At 65.1% G+C, this 18,794-nt stretch overlaps 1 protein-coding gene across 1 annotated transcript in view; it reads left to right on the top strand.

Annotated features, from left to right (window-relative positions):
• The window catches only part of FBRSL1 (fibrosin like 1), a gene marked incomplete at its 5' end in the record, with an annotated part of 71,813 nt that overhangs the window by 29,709 nt on the left and 23,310 nt on the right, over window positions 1–18,794 (top strand). Inside the window, one exon of the mRNA XM_006910044.1 lies at window positions 9,897–9,926. Coding sequence (XP_006910106.1) covers window positions 9,897–9,926 — 30 coding nt within the window. The remainder of the gene's footprint in view (window positions 1–9,896; window positions 9,927–18,794) is intronic.

Raw genomic sequence — 18,794 nt, 5'->3', positions numbered from 1 at the left:
AGCCCGCAGGAGACACAGGGTGGGGACCACACAGCGCTGTGAGCGCAGCGCCCCAATCTCCATGTCCCCCGTCCCTCGCGGCCTCACAGGTGGAGGGCTTCACCACGGAGCCTTAGGCACACGAGCATGCCCTCAGGCCAGGGCCCCTGTGTGCGTGCCTGTGCCCGCCATGTGCTGTCCGAGAGGGGAGCGTGTGTTGTGGCCCCGTGTGTTGACATGTGTTTGTCACATGCGTGTCTCCGTGGAGGCCTGGCAGGGCTGTTTATGCCTGCAGCTCGCATTGTTGCGCGTTTCTGTCTGGGCTGTCTGGGCCTCTTGCATGTTCATCTGGAGGTGCTGTGTGTCTGGCTGTAGCAAATGTGCGTGTGTGCAAGTGGGTGCGTGCATGCCACGTGTGTCTGCATGTAACTAGGAGCCTGTGTCCTGGCGTGTCATGGCCGCATCTGCATGTGTATGACTGATTCTGCTGGCGTGCCATGTGTGTCTGTGTGTGAGACCTGTGGCCACGTGGCAATGCGTGTGGCTGTGCATGCGTGCCACTTGCCATCTGTGTTTGTCAGTGGTTGGGACCTCAGACCCAGCAGGAGTGGCACTATCATCGCCTCTCCCCAACAGTGTCCCCACACTAGGTGGCGAGGAGCGTTTGTCATCTGACCTGGTTTATAGGCAGTACTAAAGGGGTTTAATTTGCAGAGATTTATCCCCAGCCAATCTCCAATTATCACTCATCCTCGACAGCTTCTGCCCCAAAAGCTCTGTGCAGCCCACGGCACACCATCAGATGCTCGTCAGAGCCGTGAAATTAGTTAGTAATTTTCTTAATTTGGCTGCTTGCAACCAAGGATGCGATCCACCACCACCAGCGCAGGGGCTGGGAGGCCTGCTTGCTGTCCCCACCCCCTCCCCGAGGCTGAGTGTTCTGAAGGGGCCTTGTGCCTGGCTGGGGACTGGGGGCGGAGTGGGGACATCTCAGCAGCTCTCAGCGCTGGCCCGTGATGACTCGGCTAGCTCCTTAGCTCCTCCTGCTCTCACAGCCACGCTCCACGGTGGCCACTGTCACCAGCGATGATGATCCCACAGCCTCTAGGTGAGGACGCTGAGGCACCACCTTGGGAGGGGCCGTGCTCTGAGCGGGGCTGAGCCAAGACGTGGCGGGCAGACCGGCCCCACTCCACGGTTCTGGTGTCCCCAGGTCTCTCGGGCCCCAAGACCTTTCTCAGACGCCTTGTCACCACCAGGAGGAAGCCCAGCCTTCCCTCCACCTTGCCCCGCCTCCCAGCTCTCTCTGCCATGACACTCTGCGCCCCCTGTGCCCGGATGCCCCGCGCCCCACAGCGCCCCCTCTGCCAGGCGCCCCACGCCACTGGGTCCTCTCAGCTGCTCTGAGAATATGGAGTGTGAAAGGTGCATCTCTTACTCCCTCCTCCCTCCGACAAGCCCTCATCCCGCTTCCGCTGGGCACCTGTCACCAGTGCTGGGAAAGAAGCGACAACCCCCACCCCTGCCCGCGGGGCTCCTGGCCTGTGGATGAAGCAGATGAGCACCAGGGGAGGCAGGCAGGGTCCCCCAGCCAGGCTGGGGACATGGAGCCAGTGCTGTTCCTGGGGCGGGAGGGGTCCACCCCGTGGCGGGGTCCCAGGATGCCGGGCGGTGTTTGGGGGTCGCAGTTCCTGACCTGAGCGTCCCCGCGCTGCCAGCCTGGGCCGCTTGGGCTTCCTCGGGGCCTGGCGGGCCCCAGGGCCCGGGAGCAGCAGCCGCGACAAAGCACAGCGGCCGAGCGGCCTCCGGCCCAGATCCAAGGGGAGGGGCGCCAGCGCTTTGGGGGCCGAGGCAGGACGCTGGGCAACCGTGCCCGGTCCCGACCCGCCTCTCCCCAAACTCGGGCGGCACGGCGGCCGGGAAGCTGGTTGCGAAGGGACGCTGCACGTGGTGAGGGGGCCGCGCGCCCCTCTCGGTTGGGCTGGCGGGGAGGTGCCCGAGGTGCCCCCGCGCCCAGCCTGCTCCACGCGCAGCCCTGCGCCGCGGGCTCGTCTTTACGAGGCAGGTTTACGGCGTCCATTACCCTGCTCCTCGGCCGCTTCCGAGCAGCTGTAATTTGTGCAAAAGTAATAAAAAGCCGTCAGCCTCTCCCTGGAGGCGGGAGCTGCGTCCTTCAGCCAGCGGCGGCCGTTCCCAGAGCGCAGGGATCTGACCTGTGCCCGCGGCCCCGCCCGGGCGCCCTTCTTTCAGGGGGACGCTCCGCCCACCCGCCGTGGTCCACCCACCCTTCCGTCCCTCCACCCACCCTTCCGTCCGTCAGTCCGTCTTCCCTCCCTCCTTCCTCCGTCCCTCCTCCCTCCCTTCCTTCGCCAGGCCAACCTCTCCGGCCCCGGGGTGCAGCTGTAGCTCTCATTTGGCCAGCTGGTAGAGCGTGGAATTCCCGCCCTGAGTCCCCCATTGTCCAGCGTGTCTCCTGAATAGCTGGGGGTCAGGAGTGTCAGTCCCCTTGGGCTTGTGGTGCGGTATTTTGAACAGGGCTCTTGGACGCGTCTGCGGTTTTACTGCCAGGGAGCCGGGCCCTGATGTGGGCATCACTGTGGGGGGCCTGGCCGCGGGGGCGCCGACAGCTCCACCTCCCTTCAGTGCTGGCCCGTGTCAGCGGATGTGGTGCCGGAGGGGTGTGGCCTTGGGGACTCTGTCCTGAGCTTCCCCAGAGTGGGTGCTGCAGGTGGCCGCTCTAGCAGCTGGACAAAAGGTTCTTCCTGAAGGGGGTCTGGGTGGCAAATAGCCGTGCACCCAGATAGAGGATGTTGAACTGGTGACCTACACGGTTCCTGGACGAACAGTAAGCCGGGCAGTGGGGTGGCACTGGGGACGCAGTGGCGCAGGTCTTGGGGTCCCTGTCCTGGTGGGGAGATGGTCTGTCAGCAGCAGCTGCTTCTGGAGAGTGCTGGCTGCTGCAGGCGGCACTGGTGCCTGGTGGTCGGGGGACATCCAGGAGAAGCCAGGGGGGATGTCAGGCCGAGGGTGTGTGCGGGCTGGGGTGTTCATGCGTCAGGGGACCTAGAGGAGGCAGAAAGGGCCCCGCAGCTCTGGGCAAGGCTCATCCCAGCGGCCCCGGGGAGCCGTGGGCACTGCCATGGGGCCTAGACACTGGGGGACGCCGCACTTCTGTTGGGGGCCCAGAGCCCTGGACTGTAGTTGTCCAAGCCTTGGGCTGACACAGGCTGTCGCCCCGTACCATGCACGTGTGTGCTGTCAGCAGAGCAGGGGCTGGATTTAGTGGCGGAGAGCATCTGTGCGTTCGTGAGAAGCCTGACGTCCGTTGGCATTTTCTGGCCGTCTTTAACGTGGCGCCATTGTTGCATTTCAGACTGGGCGAGGCCCATGAAAGAGACACCAGCCCCCCTGCATTATGGGGCAGCGATGGAGAACGCTCCCGCCAGGCAGCATGGGGTCACATGTTAGGGTTGGCTGTGGGTTCGCGGCTGCTGGTCACTTTTTCAGGGACTGCCAAGAGAAGCCACCCCAGACACCTTCCTGCACCCCTGCCCCTGAGAGCTCCAGGATTTAAGCCCACGGCCTCTGCACAAGCCCCCGACTCCACCCGCTCGTCTGAAAGCCTCTACAATGTTCTAGAAGGCACGGCCCGCTCAGAGCCGCAACCCGCTGCTTCGCGGGTTCAGCTCTGGGCACTTCTGCCTCTGTGTCATCCACTGGGGCCATTGGGGGACCTTCGGCTGGGCTGCAGGGTGACCTCACACGCCCGGGCACTCTGCCCAATGGGTGCTCTACCCCAGGATGTCCTGGGCGGGGGCTGCCAGACGCTCCTTCAGGGCCTCCCTCTGGAGTAAGGGGACAGCTTAGGGCTCCCAGAGCCCAAGGCAGCTGTGGGGCTGGCATGGTGGCACTTGTGCCACATTCCACTGGTCAGCGCAGCCACAGGCCAGCCCAGGTCCAAGGGGAGGACACCGGCCCCAGCCCTCGACAGGAAGGTGCCGAGAATGCGCCCTCCAAGGTGCGGCGCCCCCACTCAGTAGCACGCGCTTCTCGGCCCCCTGTGTCCCCCGTGCTGGGGAGCGCACACCCCCATGTTAGCTGCTCAGGACAGTAGTGTTGGCTGCGACAGTTCCTGAGGGCCAGGCGGTCAGGAACCCCCTGCAGGGTGGCACGAGACCAAGCCTTGGACGGCTCGGACTCTGCAGTGCCCTCTCGGTGGGCATGGCACCTGGTGTGGAGTCTGGGAGGGCTCTTGGGGGCTGCCACCGCCTCCTTGCTGGTGCTGGGCCCTCCCCCGCCTCCTCCTGGAGCCCCACGACATGGGCAGCCGAGTGTGTGTCGGGGGGAGGGTTGGCCAGCACGCTCCCCGGGGCGGTGAGTTCACTAAGTTCAGCTGTTGGTTGAGGTCCCCAGGTGGCTCTGCCTTCCTACCTGGACCCTGACCACAAGCTGCCCAGCCACACAGAGGGCCCTGACCCCTCGGATGAGCCAGGGCAAGTCAGCCCCCCAGGCCTCTGTGCCTGTCCCACCTCCAGGTACCATGAACCACAGGGCTCCAGTCAGGTGACCGGGCCATGGTCCTGTCCTCAGAGGCTGGACAGGGACGCTCTGGACAAGCCTGCGGGGACCCCCCACGGCCATGGTCATGTGTGTCAGGAGCCATAGCCGGAGGCGGGGCCGCTGGGAGGGCCCCCGTGCCAGCGGCGGGAGCCGAGATTCAGCCACAGGAGCCGGCAGGGCCGCTGGGACACGCGGGGAGGGCTTCGCGTCCGCGCTGTTCTGGGTGAGACTTCTGTGTCGATAAATAATTCATGAGGCAGTTAGCGCTTTGAGTCTGACAGCAGGAGAATATGTTAATACTATCGACTCCGGCAGAGGTCATGGCGGGCGGCGGCCGGCCCGGGGCCATCTTTTCTTCATCCTGTGACACGGGCTCATTAATTATCCCCGGCGAGGGCTGTGCGAAGAGAGCCTCTAACGGGGAGCGGGGGAGCGGGGTCTGCGGAGGAAGGGACGGTGACGTCCCAGTGAGGCTGGCCAGACCGGAGCAGCCCAGATATGGCTGAGGCGGTGGGTGCTGGAGGTCCCCGAGCCAGGGTTGAGCAGTCACTGCGGGCCAGGCGCCACCCAGGCCGAGGTCAGAAGATTGAAGAGGACCCAGAAATCCCGCCTCACGGGGGAGGGGCGGGAGGGAACGGAATGGAGTCGACGCAGCACTTGCACGCCCGGGCAGGACCCCGTGTCACACGCGTGAGCGGTAATTACAGTGACGGTGTGACCCCCAGGGAGGCAAGGTCAGTGGGGGTCCTGGCCGCCTGTGGTGACGTGGAGGCATCAGGTGTGCCCAGGAGTGATGCCGTCTGTGGCTGCTTCTGGGACAGGTGGCCGGGGGGTGGGCAGGCTCTGCTGGTTGGGGCAGTGGGTTTCCTCATGGGCAGGGCAGAAGCCGTAGGGGCTCAGGGCTCCCCAGGAGGGGCTGTACCACCTGTGGTGGAGGACAAGGTCACAGGGAGCCATGGGGTCGGGCAGGTGAGCGGTGCGGCCTCTCGGCCGCTCTGGCGAAAGCACCCTGGCCAGGGTGGGCTCTGGCTCATAGTCCTCCCTGCCCCACCTGTGACGGGAGACAGCACCGCCTGTCTCTGCGGAGCAGGTCTGGTAGCTCACAGAGGTGCCTGCACTCGGCTATTAGGCTACAGTAACTTAATTGCTTGTTAATTGGGTAATTAGTACTTTCTTTTGTTTTAAAGCCTAAACACTCATAAAAAGTGAATTAGTTGAGTAAACAAGAGTGTGGTTTTCAGGACCCGCATCTAGTTTGTGCATCATTAATCAGGTTCGATTGTGGTGGTGGCCACAGGCCCTTCGGGGGTTGTGATCCGGGGCCACCGCGAGGGGGTTGCTGGCGTGGGGCCTGACTGCCTGGGCCGCGTTAAGCCCTCGGTGGGCTCCCAGCTGCTCTGCCTCAGTTTCCCCATTTCTAAGCAGGTGGGTCTATGGTGGAGACTGAGTGAAGTGTGTAGAAGCCACCCCAGTGAACAAAGGCAGCCTCGGCCCCACCCCTCATGGTGCCCCATCAGCAGAATGTCGGGGGATTCCCTTCTCCTGCACCCCTCCTTCCAGCCCTCAGTGCAGGCTGCTCCGGGCCCTGGCCATCCACTCAGTCGCTGGGTTGGTGCATGTCCTGCCTCCCGATGGTGCCTCCGCTCAGAGAGGAGGGCGAGCACCTAGACCCTTACGGATGGAGCAGGCGGCACCCGCTGCATCTCCCAAGGTGACTCCAGGAGCAGAGAGACCCCCGTGGGGTCACAGGAGGGTGCTGTCGGCACGGCCTGTGCTCCTGGGCCATATGCCTAGGGACGCGTGGCCCTGTGGCAGGTCACCGGAGTGTGCACATACACTGGGACACTTGGCAGGACACTCTGGGGTGGAGTGCCCATCGGGCGGGGTGCCCAGGGGCTCACGTGTGAGAGGCCTCAGCACACCTCCGCATGTCGGATGCTCACGCACACGGCGCCCACGAGCCACAAGAACACACCCAGCAAATGCTGCCCACACCGAGGGCGCGTGCGCCTGGGGTCCTGGGCGTCCCCAGGTTCACGGAACACGCGTGGCACACTGAGGGCCACGTGGGCAGGGCCCAGAGCGGGCATCAGCACCGCGCCGCCCGCAGCCCCGGCCTCCCTGCCCGCCCTCCGCCGGGCTGAGCGGGATGCCTGTCGCCTGTGCGCTGACCGGCCGGCTCCTGCCTGCGCGTTCGCCCCCTGCTGCTCAGGCCTCTGCAGGCCACAGTGTCCCAGGCTGGTGAGGAGGCCCAACTGTGTGCCGCCCCTCAGCCCTCTCTGACCCCTTGAGTGAGGCGGGGTCAACCGGAGTGGGGGGCTGGGAACAGGCAGGGCCGGGCCCACGCTGGCCCCTGGGATAGCCTCCTGGCCCCTCTGTGCCCGCTGCACCTCCCCACCCCCCACAGCATCCCTGGTCCAGGCCCGGCGGCTGGAATGTCTGACGGGCTGAGGCTCAGTGGCGAGGCCTCCCAGCCCATGAATTTTTCATGCCTTTGTCTGAGCGATGGGGGACAGGCGGCCTTCTTCTGAGCTCTGCTACAAAGCCATAATTAACGTTCGCTCTGAGGGAGTAAAAGTCACATTTCCATCGCTGCTGGTGGCTGTCGGTAGGGTCTCCCGGTCGTGGGCGGTGAGCGCAGCCCCCACCCCTAGCGAGCAGCCGCCCAGGTTTCTGGGAGAGGCCTGCGGTGGAGGCCGAGTTCCGCAGACCTCCTGGGCAGGCGGGGCACGGTGCAGGGAGAGGTCTGCGCCCGGGCCTGGGGGGCTCAGCTGCCTCCGAGGGCCGGTCAGGTGATGTGAGGGAAGGGGCCGGGCAGATGGGGACACTGGTGGTGATGAGGAAGATGACGAAGGTGGTAAAGTGAGACGGAGACGAAGGTGAGGGTCGTGGGGACAGTGACGGTGACGCGATGGCGCTGACGTTGAAGGCGGCAGCGGCGAAGATCGTGGTAGTGACGGCGCCAGTGATGCCGGTGACAGCGGCTCAGGCTCACGGAGCCCTGGCCGCCAGCCCGCTGCGTTCTGAGCGCTCCGCATACGCTGACCTCACCGCAGATGGGGCAGCTGGGGCTCAGAGAGATGAAAGCAGCAGGGGCGGGATGGGACCCCATGGTTCCCCGGAACCCCGGTCTCAGCGCTCAGGCCTGGGGGTGTCGGGAGAGGCAGGGGTAGGGGTGCAGCAGAGCCCGTGGCGAGTGCTGCCAGCACCAGCAGAGCCTATATGTGGGCATGCGGCTCCCCGTTTTTAATAAGAGGCAGGATTGGGCACTCATGAGAAATCTCCAGGTTTTCGAAGGTTGACTGTGACCCTCTGGTCTGACTGGCAGAGAAACCGCCGTGCACAGGGCGTCGTCCTGACTCGTTTCCTGTGAGGCCAGGAGGGGCTTGTAAGCCAGTCGAGGGGCGTGCTGTGTGCTGGGGGGAAGCGTTGGTGTCGGGCCTTGTCAGGGCCAAAGAGGGCTCGCCGTCTGGCCTCGGCTCTCAGGGTCACGGAGGACAGCAGGGCTCCATGGCCGGAGACGCCACCCTGAAACTCGCAGGCTCGGGTGTGCGACCGCTGCAGAGAGGAGCCCCTCGTTCTCGGCTTGTTGGAAGATGATGATGATGATGTTGGTGGAGGTGACAGTGATGGTGACGGTGACGATGGTGACGGTGGTGGTGAAGACACAGGCACGCCGCATCATGCTGAGCACACCCCAGCACGGGCCTAGTCTTTGCGTGAACTCACTCACGTAAGCCAGGTGACCGCCCTGTGGGGAAGCCGTTTTCTGGCTTACGGAGGCGTAAACCGAGGCACAGAGAGTTCAGGGCGCCCGCCTCGCCCCCACAGCACCCGCCTCGCCCCCACAGCACCCGCCTCGCCCCCACAGCACGCACAGAGCCAGAGCAGGCGTTCGCTCGGGAGCCCGCGGTGGCCTCTCCGCTATACCCAGCACCTCCCCTGGGGCCTGGGGTCGCCGTCTCCTCCGGACCCCTGCCCGGCCCCGCCCACACGAGCGCTCTCCCCAGGGCCGCCCAGCCCCGTCTGACCCCGCGAAGGTGGCAGCTCCCGCGAGACAGACGTGGCCTTTCCTGGCCTTTCTCCGATCAGCTGCCTCATTCAATTCCGCCTCGACGGCAGTTAAACGTCGATTCAGCGGGACTTAGTAACGTGAATCCGTTCACGACGCGGCCTGCGCTGGCTGATGACGGTGCGCCGTTCGGTTAATTATAGGGTCCAGTGCTCCCTGGGAAGCCCCCTCACCCCCTTCTTGCCGTCTGAGAGCTGCGGGGAGACCTGGGAAGCTGGGCCGCGGTGGCTCCCGTACACCCTGCCTGATGGCAGTGCCATGCCCCACTCCGGGACCCGAGCCGCTAATGAAGCAGGAAGAGCCCTTTTGGGGGTCTGCGGTCTGCGGCAGCTCCGTGGTCAGGGGTTCCTGACTTCCCGCAGGCTCTGCCTCCAGGCCCCTGGCCCACAGGTCACGTCCGGGCACAGGGCAGCCCTGACTCCCTCTCCCAGAATGCCCAGCCCCAAGGCCGAGTTCAGTGCAAGTTCGCGGACCATGATGCTTTCTGTGTCCCATGCATTGGGGCCAAGCGCCTCTCCCCACCCCACTGGAGCCGGTGAGAGAGACTGATCTGGCCTCTTAAAATGACTGTGTGGCCAGGAGATGGTCCACATGTCCCTCGGCCATGGGTGACAATGCCCACTGGCCTGGGATGATCAAGTGCAGGCCACCATGAGAGCCGCACCCTGCACGTGGGTCCAGCATGCCCGTGTGTTCCAGGCAGGGACGTGGCTCAAACACGTCAGCTGTGGCTGCTGGAAGGGACCCCTTTGTATTCTTTTGGGTGGGATCGGGTGGTGTCTAGCAGTCTTTCTTTCTGAAGCTCTGTTTACTGAAGATGAAACATGAAAGTCCGTTTATACCTTGTCACAGTCCTAGCGGAACCGACGTGCTGAGACTTTTCTACTGTGTGTGTGGGGCGGGCACACCAGGCGCCCTCCCTGCTGGCCCCGGCTGACTCCACCCCTCATCTTCCCCAGGAGTCCTGACCTCCTGCCTCTCCCCCTCCCTGCCACCCCAAGGCTGGCCCCGGAGCGTGGAGGGGCGCCAGGGCTCGCAGGCTGCGTCTGCTCTAGGCGGGTGCACCTGCCTGCAGGGTGTGCCCCTCGGTCTCGCTTCTGCCTTCCCGGCCCCACAGATACCCGGCTTCGATGGCGCTCTGACCCCGGGCGCCCCATGTAGCCGAGGACATCCCCGTCCCAGGCCCAGCCTCCCACACTCCTTACCCTGGCCCCAGTGATGCCCGCCTGGCCTGTTGTGGGGTACTGTGGGGCACTGACTCACCCCCTCTCTCTCTCCCCCACAGTGTGACAGCGAGAGCGACGGGGACGACAAGGTAAGCCCCCTTCCCCGTCACCCTCCCGAGCTCCCCCAGCAGGTGCGTCCACAGACCCGGCAGAAAGGTTGTGGTCTTGTGGGGGCCCCAGGCTCCCCAGGACCCCACGGCAAGGCTGCAGCTCCTGGCTCACAAGTGGCTGTCTGCACGGGGCTCCCTGGGAGGGGGTGCCGTGGGCAGGGCAGGGGGCTGTGCCCCACTGGGCCAAGCGCAGCCCGTTTCCAGGCCGGGATCGGGCGTGGCACCAGAATCAGACTTCCTACCGCGACAGAGCGTCCGCCTTGCGTTCACCGTTGCTTTCGGGGACAGTGAGGGTTCTGCCAACTGGACGTTTAGCGCAGGACTAGCCCGGACCCTGCCTGCAGCTTCTCGGCCTCCCGGCTTTGGCCTTGGGCTCCAAGGGTCCTCGGGTCCTGGCCACCCGTGGGGAGGCTGACCAGAGCTCACAGCTGGGCGGGCAGCTGTTTGTGGAGCGCCCCGAGTGCTGGGGTCCGTGCTGTGGGGCACAGCGGGGTGGAGGGCGCCACTGGGACCCAGGAAGCAGCAGCGAGTGAGACTTGAGGGGCACAGGTGCCAGCTTGTCCCAAAGCCCCGATGCGGCCGCGGAGACTGAGGCACAGAGGGAGCGGGGAACCGGCTGAGGTCACACAGCGGGACCTGGCGGGCTGGGCGCACGGTCTTTGGCAAGCGAGTGAACGGGGTGGTGAGGCCGGCAGGGCTGGGATCCCATGTCCTCGTGGGTGGGCCCTCCGGGGAGGGCAGGCGCCAAGAAGGACGCGCACCTGGGCTGCCGGGAAGGGGGTACGAGGGTGTTTGCGAGGGCAGATGGGAGGCCCCTGAGCCCTGGCTGGCTTGAGGTGAGCATCTGCAGAGTGAGGTTCCGTCGAGAGGTCTGGGGCGAGCATCTGCAAAGTGAGGTTCCGTCGAGGCTCTGGGTCCCCCCTCCCTGGTGGCCTGGCCTGCATCCGGCAGGAGCTGCCCCAGCCATCGGCAGACGGGTGGGCGGCCCTCTCGGGCTCCTCGGTGGATAAGCACGTGTGGAAAGGGCTAGAAGGCCGCCTGGCAGGGTGAGCAGGTCAGGACAGGCCCGGGGAGACACCTGGGGTCCAGATGATCAGCCGTGGGGGTGGCGAGCGGCCGAGAGCCAGCGTTGAGTCACAGGGGCCTAGGAGGGGTTGGACGAGCGGGTAAGGCTGGTGATACCACGGGGTGTGTCCTCCGGGGCGGTCAGCCCGGAAGCTTGAGTGGGGTCATCGTCCTGGTCTCGCCATCCTGGGAAGGTGGCCAGAGGCAGCTGGGAGGTGACAGTTTCGTCTGCGGTCCTGGGTGGCCTTCCCTCAGCCATCCTTTGGGTGCACAGAGCTTCGGGGCCTGAGGGGCACCTATGCCGGCCCCCACTGCCTGCAGCACCTTGGGTTTGGGGACAGGCCTGTGTTTCCGCAGAGCTGTCACCCTCTGCGTCTTTAATGAATTAGGCAAAGGCACCTGGGAGATGCTGCACCGGCTGAGCCTTCAGCGCCCCCTTAATGCAAAACCGGTTTGCAGGCAGCGCTCTCTGAAGCCGGGCACTGCCCTCAGGGGCATGGGGAGTCTGAGGCCCTGTGGCTGCTCCATCCAGCCCCTCGGCCTGCCTGCTCCCCCCCAGGCTCGGTCTGGCCCCTGGCTCAGTGCTGGCCCTGGTGAGCTTTTCCGTCCACCCCTGGGTCCAACAGGACCCAGCCCCTCACAGCAGCTGTGACTGTGTGCACTGAGACGCAAGGTCACTTCTGCTTCGACACCCCGGCCCAGCGGTGGCAGGGTGTGACCAAGGGCTAACGGGACGCTATGGCTCGGCCTCCTCCATGCTCACATCCACCCAGGAACCCGAGGGCCAGGCCTGAGCGGTACCCAAGGGCCTGCTGGTCCAGGCTGGTGGGGGGACGGCGGGAGCTCGCTCTGGACGGGCCCTGGGTGGCATCTGGAGCTGGGGGCTCTTGCCTTTCCGGTGATCCCCTCTGCGCCCGAGGGGAAAGCTTGCTCTGGGGCGTTAGCAGGAAGCCCAGTTCTGAGTCCTGGAGCCCAATGCCCAGGGGTTGGCTGCAGTCTGTTGGGCTGATTCCTCTGCTGGCCCAGACTCCCTTGGGGCTTCTGTCTGCCCCTTGGTGCTCATTCTGGGGAGGAAGGGCGGATGCTGGCCAAGGACAGAGCCCGGCTTCCCCACAGCTGTGTGTCCAGCCATCCAGGGCCACCGTGGGCACCGTGAGCGGTCTGTACAGGTGGCCTGGGGACACGCCTGGCCCGGCGTGTGATGGGCCTGGCTCCAGAAGGCTGGAGGACACCTGTAGCCGTGCACCCTGGAGGGCTGGTGCCAGCCCTCCGCTGCGTGGGCTGTTAATTGAGACGCTGCGTTTGCCGCTGTGACAAACTGGAACCAACCGTGAGTGCCTTAAAGGGGTCGCGCTTCTCACCCTGGAAGCCGCTGTGGGCCCCGCCCTCGGCCGTCAAGCTCTCGTCTGCTCGGCTGCTTGGCGCGCGGCTCCCGCCCTCAGGCCACCCTGCAGCACCAGCCTCTCGTCTGCACCCCACGTCCCCCGCGCCTTCAGTCTACAACACCTCCTGCGTGGCGAGGTAGGGCCGATGCTGGGACAAAGTGTCCGGGGGCTGGAGCCGAGGGGCAGGGAAGAGGGGACGAGCCCAGCAGGGCCACGCTTCGTAAGTCACAGCGAGAACCTCAGGTTCTGTTCAAGTGCTTTGGGGTGCCACCCCGGGGCCCCCGCCACACGGCCTCGCCCTGGCACCGCTCCCCAGCTCAGCCCTGGGGCGCTGACCATGCTGTGGGTCCCCGCTGTGGTCTGGCCACGGCCAGGCCCCCCCCCGTTCCTTGCACGTGATCAGTCCCGAGTTAGAGGTTGTGACCACCAAGATGCTGGGTGGCGAGTCGGACCCGACGTCATCTTCCTTCGCCGAGCTCAGCTTCCGGGCGCCAAGTGACATTCTCTGGGCCCATCCAGCAGGCGTGGGTCAGAGGGTCCTTGGACACTTGCCCAGGGCTCGGCCAAAGTCATCGCCCCCTATCTCAGTCAGACCGACCTGCCAGCAGATGGGGACCCCTTGGGGGGCAGAGAGAAGGGCCTCTGCCCTCTGTAGAGCCCCAACTTCCTTTCTGTGGGGCACCCGTTCTGGGGGGCTGGTCAGTGGACGGAGGCCAGTGCCTCCACTGGATTCCCAGGATGGCCAGTGCCCTGACGGTGTGACAGGGATGCAGGAGGGGGAGAAGACGGGGTTCACCCGCAGCACCCACAGCAGCGCCTCCCCAACCCTCACTCGGCCCCAGGCCCCTGGACTCGTGCTGTGCACGTGGTTGGAATGAGATGGGCGTGTCCCCTCCCTGACGCACAGGGGCCCGGAAGCGGCCGGACAGAAGACATCCGGGCTGCTCTGCGAGGGGCGGCTGGACGTGCGGCTCGGGCATTGAGCACGCAGCGACCGTCCAGCCGGCCGGCTTGGCACTGTGGGGCACAAGGAGAGAACCCAGGTGGCTGCGCCCGAGGCCTCTGCCCCCAGGCCGGGCAGCAGGGGACCCGGTGCCTCTTCTGGCCAGCCGGCCTCTCCCAAACCGTCCAGGCCTGAGGTCAGCGGCAGCCTCACCCCTCAATGGGCCTCTGCTCCCGGAAGCCCCTGCCGGTCCACTGCCCCCAGCCCACCGGCCTTGGCCTCCGCCTCTGGCACAAGGCGCAGACATACTGGGGACATTCTGCCTCCGAGACAGGTAGACGGGGTCCAGCGAGGCCCCTCAGCAGCAGCAGCTCCGAGGCCGTGTGCAGACAGACAGACAGGAACCCTCTCCACCGCCTCCCCTGCGAGTGCCCGTCCACCCTCTGGATGGAGCAGGCCCTGCCCTGGCCGGCTGCTGGCAGGGAGGACGGCCGTGCAGCCAGATGGCCCTCCGCAAGGCTGTGGTTGGCGTCTAACTGCTTTTTTATTGGAAAAATACGGGGTGAAAACTGTGTGGGCTCATTATGCAGCCTGCTGGTTGGACAGGCTGTCGTCTGCCCACGTGGCCGGCCAGGAGGCCGACACTCCTCCCTGCGGCCCGTGCCCCCTTTCAGGGATGTCTGTCTGTCTGTCTGGTCCGTCTGCCAGACCCGTGGCCGGGATGTGTCCCAGCTCTGGGCCTTGGCCGGTTCCCGGGCAGCAGGAACAGCCTGGGCCACGAAGGGATGGACAGGCGGGTCCCTGCGGGCAGCAGGACAGCACAGACCCAGCCTGCAGCCCGGCCTCCCCCACTGAGCCTCAGTTTCCTCTCTGCTAAGTGGGGTCTCCGTGGAGCCTGCACCCTGGGGTGGGGGTGAGTGCCTTGCAGCTGGTGTGAGCACCTGGCCCCTAGGAGCCTGTCGGCGGCTCCCCAAGATGAGCCAAGCTGGGGTCCACCTCCCCCAAGGGCCCTGGGCCACTGCAGGAGCTGTCAGGGGACGGGCACAGCAGCCACACCCTTTCCCCGCATGGCGCACACTGTGGCACACATGCCACACGTGCTCACTCGCTTACACACGCCTGTCCACATGCTTACACAGCCTGCTTGCACACTTACACACGCCTGCTCGCACACTTGCACAGCCTGCTCACACGCTTACACACACCTGCTCGCACACCTGCTCGCACACTTACACACACCTGCTCACACACTTACACACACCTGCTCGCACGCTCACACACACCTGCTCGCACACTTACACAGCCTGCTCACACGCTTATACACGCCTGCTCGCACACTTACACACACCTGCTCGCACGCTTACACACACCTGCTCACACACCTGCTCACGCACTTACACACGCCTGCTTGCACTTATGCCTACTCGCACACTTACACACACCTGCTCACACACTTACCCACACACTATAGATGTCTGCCCACATGTTTACACAGATGTCCACACTCTTACACACGCCTGCCCCTAGAAAGCCCCGTGGGGCACATGGCTCATGCTTTGGACACTGAGTGAGGACGTGCCACTCGGGAATGGGCAGGACAGGGCAGGACTGGGGCTCAGGGACTGCCCTGAATAGCAGGAATTCTGTCCCATTGCCAGAGGCCGGAGGTCCAGAGTCCAGGTATGGGCAGGGCCGCAGTCCCTCTGGGGGCTCAGATGAGGGTCCCTCCTGCCTCGTCGAGCCCCTGGTAGCTCTGGGTGTCGTTGGCTCATGGCCTCATGGCTCCCGGTTCCTTCTCTGTCCTCATGCAGCCTTGTCCCCTGCTTTTGTCTCCGCTCTTAGGACATAGTCACTGGACGTGGGGCCACCCTACTCCAGGGTGACCTCATCTCAAGATCCTTCAAAAACCCCAGTTCCAAGTACACCATGTTCTGAGAGCCAGGCGGGCGTATTCCTGGGGCCAGCGTTCAGCCACGGCTGCAGGCTGCCCCGTCCTGTGTGGACACCGTGGGTGTCGTGGCCGGTGGCCTGTGTTGAGGACAGCAGACAGCCAGAGCCTCCCGTGCCAGGGCCTCAGCCTGTGCAGCCCCCGCTCAGCTGCGAGGCCGCGTCCTCGAGCCTTTCCTCGGGGTTTCCCCGTTCCTCAGAACCCATGTCTCTGCACCGTCTGCACCTGGCCCTCGCGGCCACTGCGGCTGAACTCACGCTGTGGACGGGTGGGGACGGTCGGCCCACTCGCGGCCTCTGCGGGTTTCCTGGCCTTTGCTCCCCTCCCACACTGTGGACACTGACGGTGGACACACGCGCGTGGCGGGGACCCTCTCTGGGCCCCGGTTCACGGCGGAGTCCTTCCGGGCGGGGCCGGGAACCGCCCAGCGAGCCTGTCTGCCGCCTCTCACCACAACCTGCCGCGCCGGGCTCCCCCGTGGGCCCTGCCCTCGGGCTCAGCAGCCGTCCCTGTCACTTGGCCCTCATGCCTTCTTCATCTGTAGCCTCTGCATCCCCACCGCCCTCCTGCTGTTCAGCCACGTCAGCCCCTGGGCCAGCACCAGCACAGGGGGCCCGGGGACCGACACGGCTGAACAGCTGTGGGGTGGGCGCCCCCAGTCATGGGTGGAGCCATCCAGGGACCCTGTGACGATGCCCCCCTCACGCTCTTAACAATGACAGGTGCAGCTTAATGTTGGCTGTGGAGCCATGAGCAGGGGTGACTGCTCTGAGTGCCTCCGCGCGGGCCCTCGCGTGGCGTCGGTGTCCTGACCCCGGACACCCTGTGCTCCGGCCCGCTCTGTTTCCTTCTCGGTTTCTAACCTCATCGAGCCTCCCCCGTGGCAGCTCCTTTCCTTCCCACACAAAATCAGACCTGCCCCCTGGGGCGGCTCCAACACGGCGTCGCCAGGACTGCGGCCTCCGTCTGGGACCTTTGGTGCACAAGGCGGCCGGAGCGCTGACATTCGAAACGAGGACTGGGTTATGACGGAAGACGGGCTCCTCCGGCGTCTGGGGGTGCAGTGAGAGAGAGAAGTCGGGGTGCGTCCTGATGGCCAGACCTGGGGCTTGTCCTGGACAGGACGACATGGCCGGGCTGGGGCTGCTCCCCCTGAGATGGCACATCTCCCAGCCACCGGTTTCTGGAGCTGGCCCAGCAGCCACCCAGTCCCCACCTGCTCGTCCCACCCCCACTGGCTTCCAGAGCCCTGACTGCCAGGGTCGGGGGCTGGGTGCAGCCTCGGCCACTGTCTCTCACCTGTAGGAGACGTGACAAAGAGCACCGACCTGGTGCATGTCCACCCCTGGGAGCCTGGGACCTGCTCAGGGCCATGCAGGAGTGACAGAGCCGGGACTCCCCCGGGCCATGTCCTTGCCTCCCCTCCCCCGCCCCTTCCATACAAGGCGTCTCTGGGTCTCACCGTCAGGCCCCCAGACGGTGGGAGTGACCACAGCACAGGGACCTTTCGCACAGAGGGCCCCCCATCCTCACAGCACCCCGGCCAGGACCCCAACGCCCATCGCACAGAGCTGACATCTCCAAGTGGGTGGCCCCTTTTGTCCTCACGCCTGGTTGTCACAGCAGCTCCCAGCCGTGGCCTTGCTTCCCCTGGCCCCGCAGAGAACCCTCCAGAGAGATCTAACCCCTCTCCTGCTCCCGGCACTGTCCAGTCGCTTCATGTGGCCCCTCCCACTCTGGGGCCCGCCCCAGCAGGCTGTCCCCCGAGCCCCGCAGCCACAGCCGGGGTCGTCTCCTCCTTCAGGTCCCCGCTCCAGTGCCCCTCCCTGTGCGCTGCTGGGAGCCTAACTTGGCAGGTGACAGCATCTTGTGCCATATGCCAGGGCAGCCCTGTGTGCCCCAAGGCTGAGCCTTCTGCATTTCCTGTCCCCATCAGGGTCCTGGAGGCAAGAGTGAGCATTTCCTGTGGCTGCTGAACAAGTGACCACAAATTTGCATCATACAGTGTGGTCGCCAGAGTCTGGAAGGGACCTCACAGGGTTGAGCCACAGTGTGGACTGGGCTGGTCCCTGCTGCTTCCAGCTTCTAGAGGTAGCTACGTCCCTGGGCTGCTGGCCCCTCCTCCGTGTCCAAAGCCATCAGAGCAGCATCCGCCGCCTGGGTGTGCCCGGACCCAACGAGCCCCCTGAGTTCAGCTTTGCCCTGCACAGTCGGCCGTTCTGAGCCCTGGACTAGGGCGTCTTACAGGCTCTGTGCCGTGGGCACAGGTGGCTTGGGACCCCTGCATGGACATCCAGAGCTGCCAGAGGCCCAGAGTCGTGTGCTGGGGCACGGTGTGGTAGATGGGCACGCAGGCCCGTGAGGCAAAGTCCCCACCCCCCAGCCTGTGGGGGTTCTCGTGCCAGAAATGAGTCCCAGCTCTGGCCTCTGCTGGCTCCCAGCCCGTGGAACCGCAGCCAGACGGCCTGGGTTCAAATCCCGGCTCTGCCACCTACCAGCTCCATGACCTCTGTCGGGTCACCTCATTTCTCTCTGTTTCCTCATCAGCGAGATGGGGGTGACGGGTGTGTCCCCACAGAACAGGCACGAAGCTCCAGCTTCACACCTACCAGGCATGAGCCAGGCGCCTGACACAGCCAGCGCTGAGTGCTGAGTGTTCTTTTTATGTCAGGAAACAGAAGTACTTTGGGGAATAATGCCGTGTGTGTATGGGGGGGGGGCGTGGGGAGGACACACATATTTAGTAAATAATTCAAACAGAACAAAACGATTTAAAGGTTGGCACTGCCTACCATCTCCCCTGGTTGGAGATTTCATGGGCTCCATACAACTTAGAGCATTCGCGGGTATTCAGCCGACTTTTGAGGAAAAGTGCTGGTCCAGCACAGGAGTCTGTAGCTGGTTCCCACTGGGTGGACGCCACCACTGGTGGCCCAGCCTGGGGCAGGTTTCTGGACATCCCAGGAGAGCTGACCGGGGCTCCTTCACAGCACTTTCCCTGGCGACCTGGGCTGCAGGCGGCCTGGGGCTCCCCCTGTGCGCCCCCCTGTGTGCTCCCCGGCGCGCCCCCCTGTGTGCTCCCCGGCCTTCATACAGGCGGTGGCTCTGCCTGGATCCGAATTCCACTTCAGTCCACGGAGTGGCGGGCAGGCCGGGGGAGGTCAGGGTTCATGCGTGCTGCCAGCAGCCATCCACCGACAGCGACCACTAACCGCTGGGACCCTGTCTCCCACTTTGCATCCCCGTTTCGCAGACTTTGAAACCGAGGCCCAAGGAGGGCGGAGCTTACATCAGATAGGCAGGTGTGAGGCTCTGTCTCCCTTCAAGTCTCAGCTCTTCTACCTCAGTGCTCGGTGACTCAGTTTACCCCTCTGTAAACGGCGCTAAGAGCCGTCCATACTTGCTACTGAGCTTAGGAGGAGTCGGCCCATAAAGCGTCCAGCACGGCCGGCACTGCGCGCCCTGACCTGGTCGCGGAGACGCGACCGCGACCGCCGGGACCCGAG

Source organism: Pteropus alecto, unplaced genomic scaffold, assembly GCF_000325575.1.
Source record: "Pteropus alecto unplaced genomic scaffold, ASM32557v1 scaffold213, whole genome shotgun sequence".
Classification (NCBI taxonomy): Eukaryota; Metazoa; Chordata; class Mammalia; order Chiroptera; family Pteropodidae; genus Pteropus; species Pteropus alecto.
Note: the sequence above shows the minus strand (reverse complement) of the source record. Positions and strands in the feature narration are given on the sequence as shown.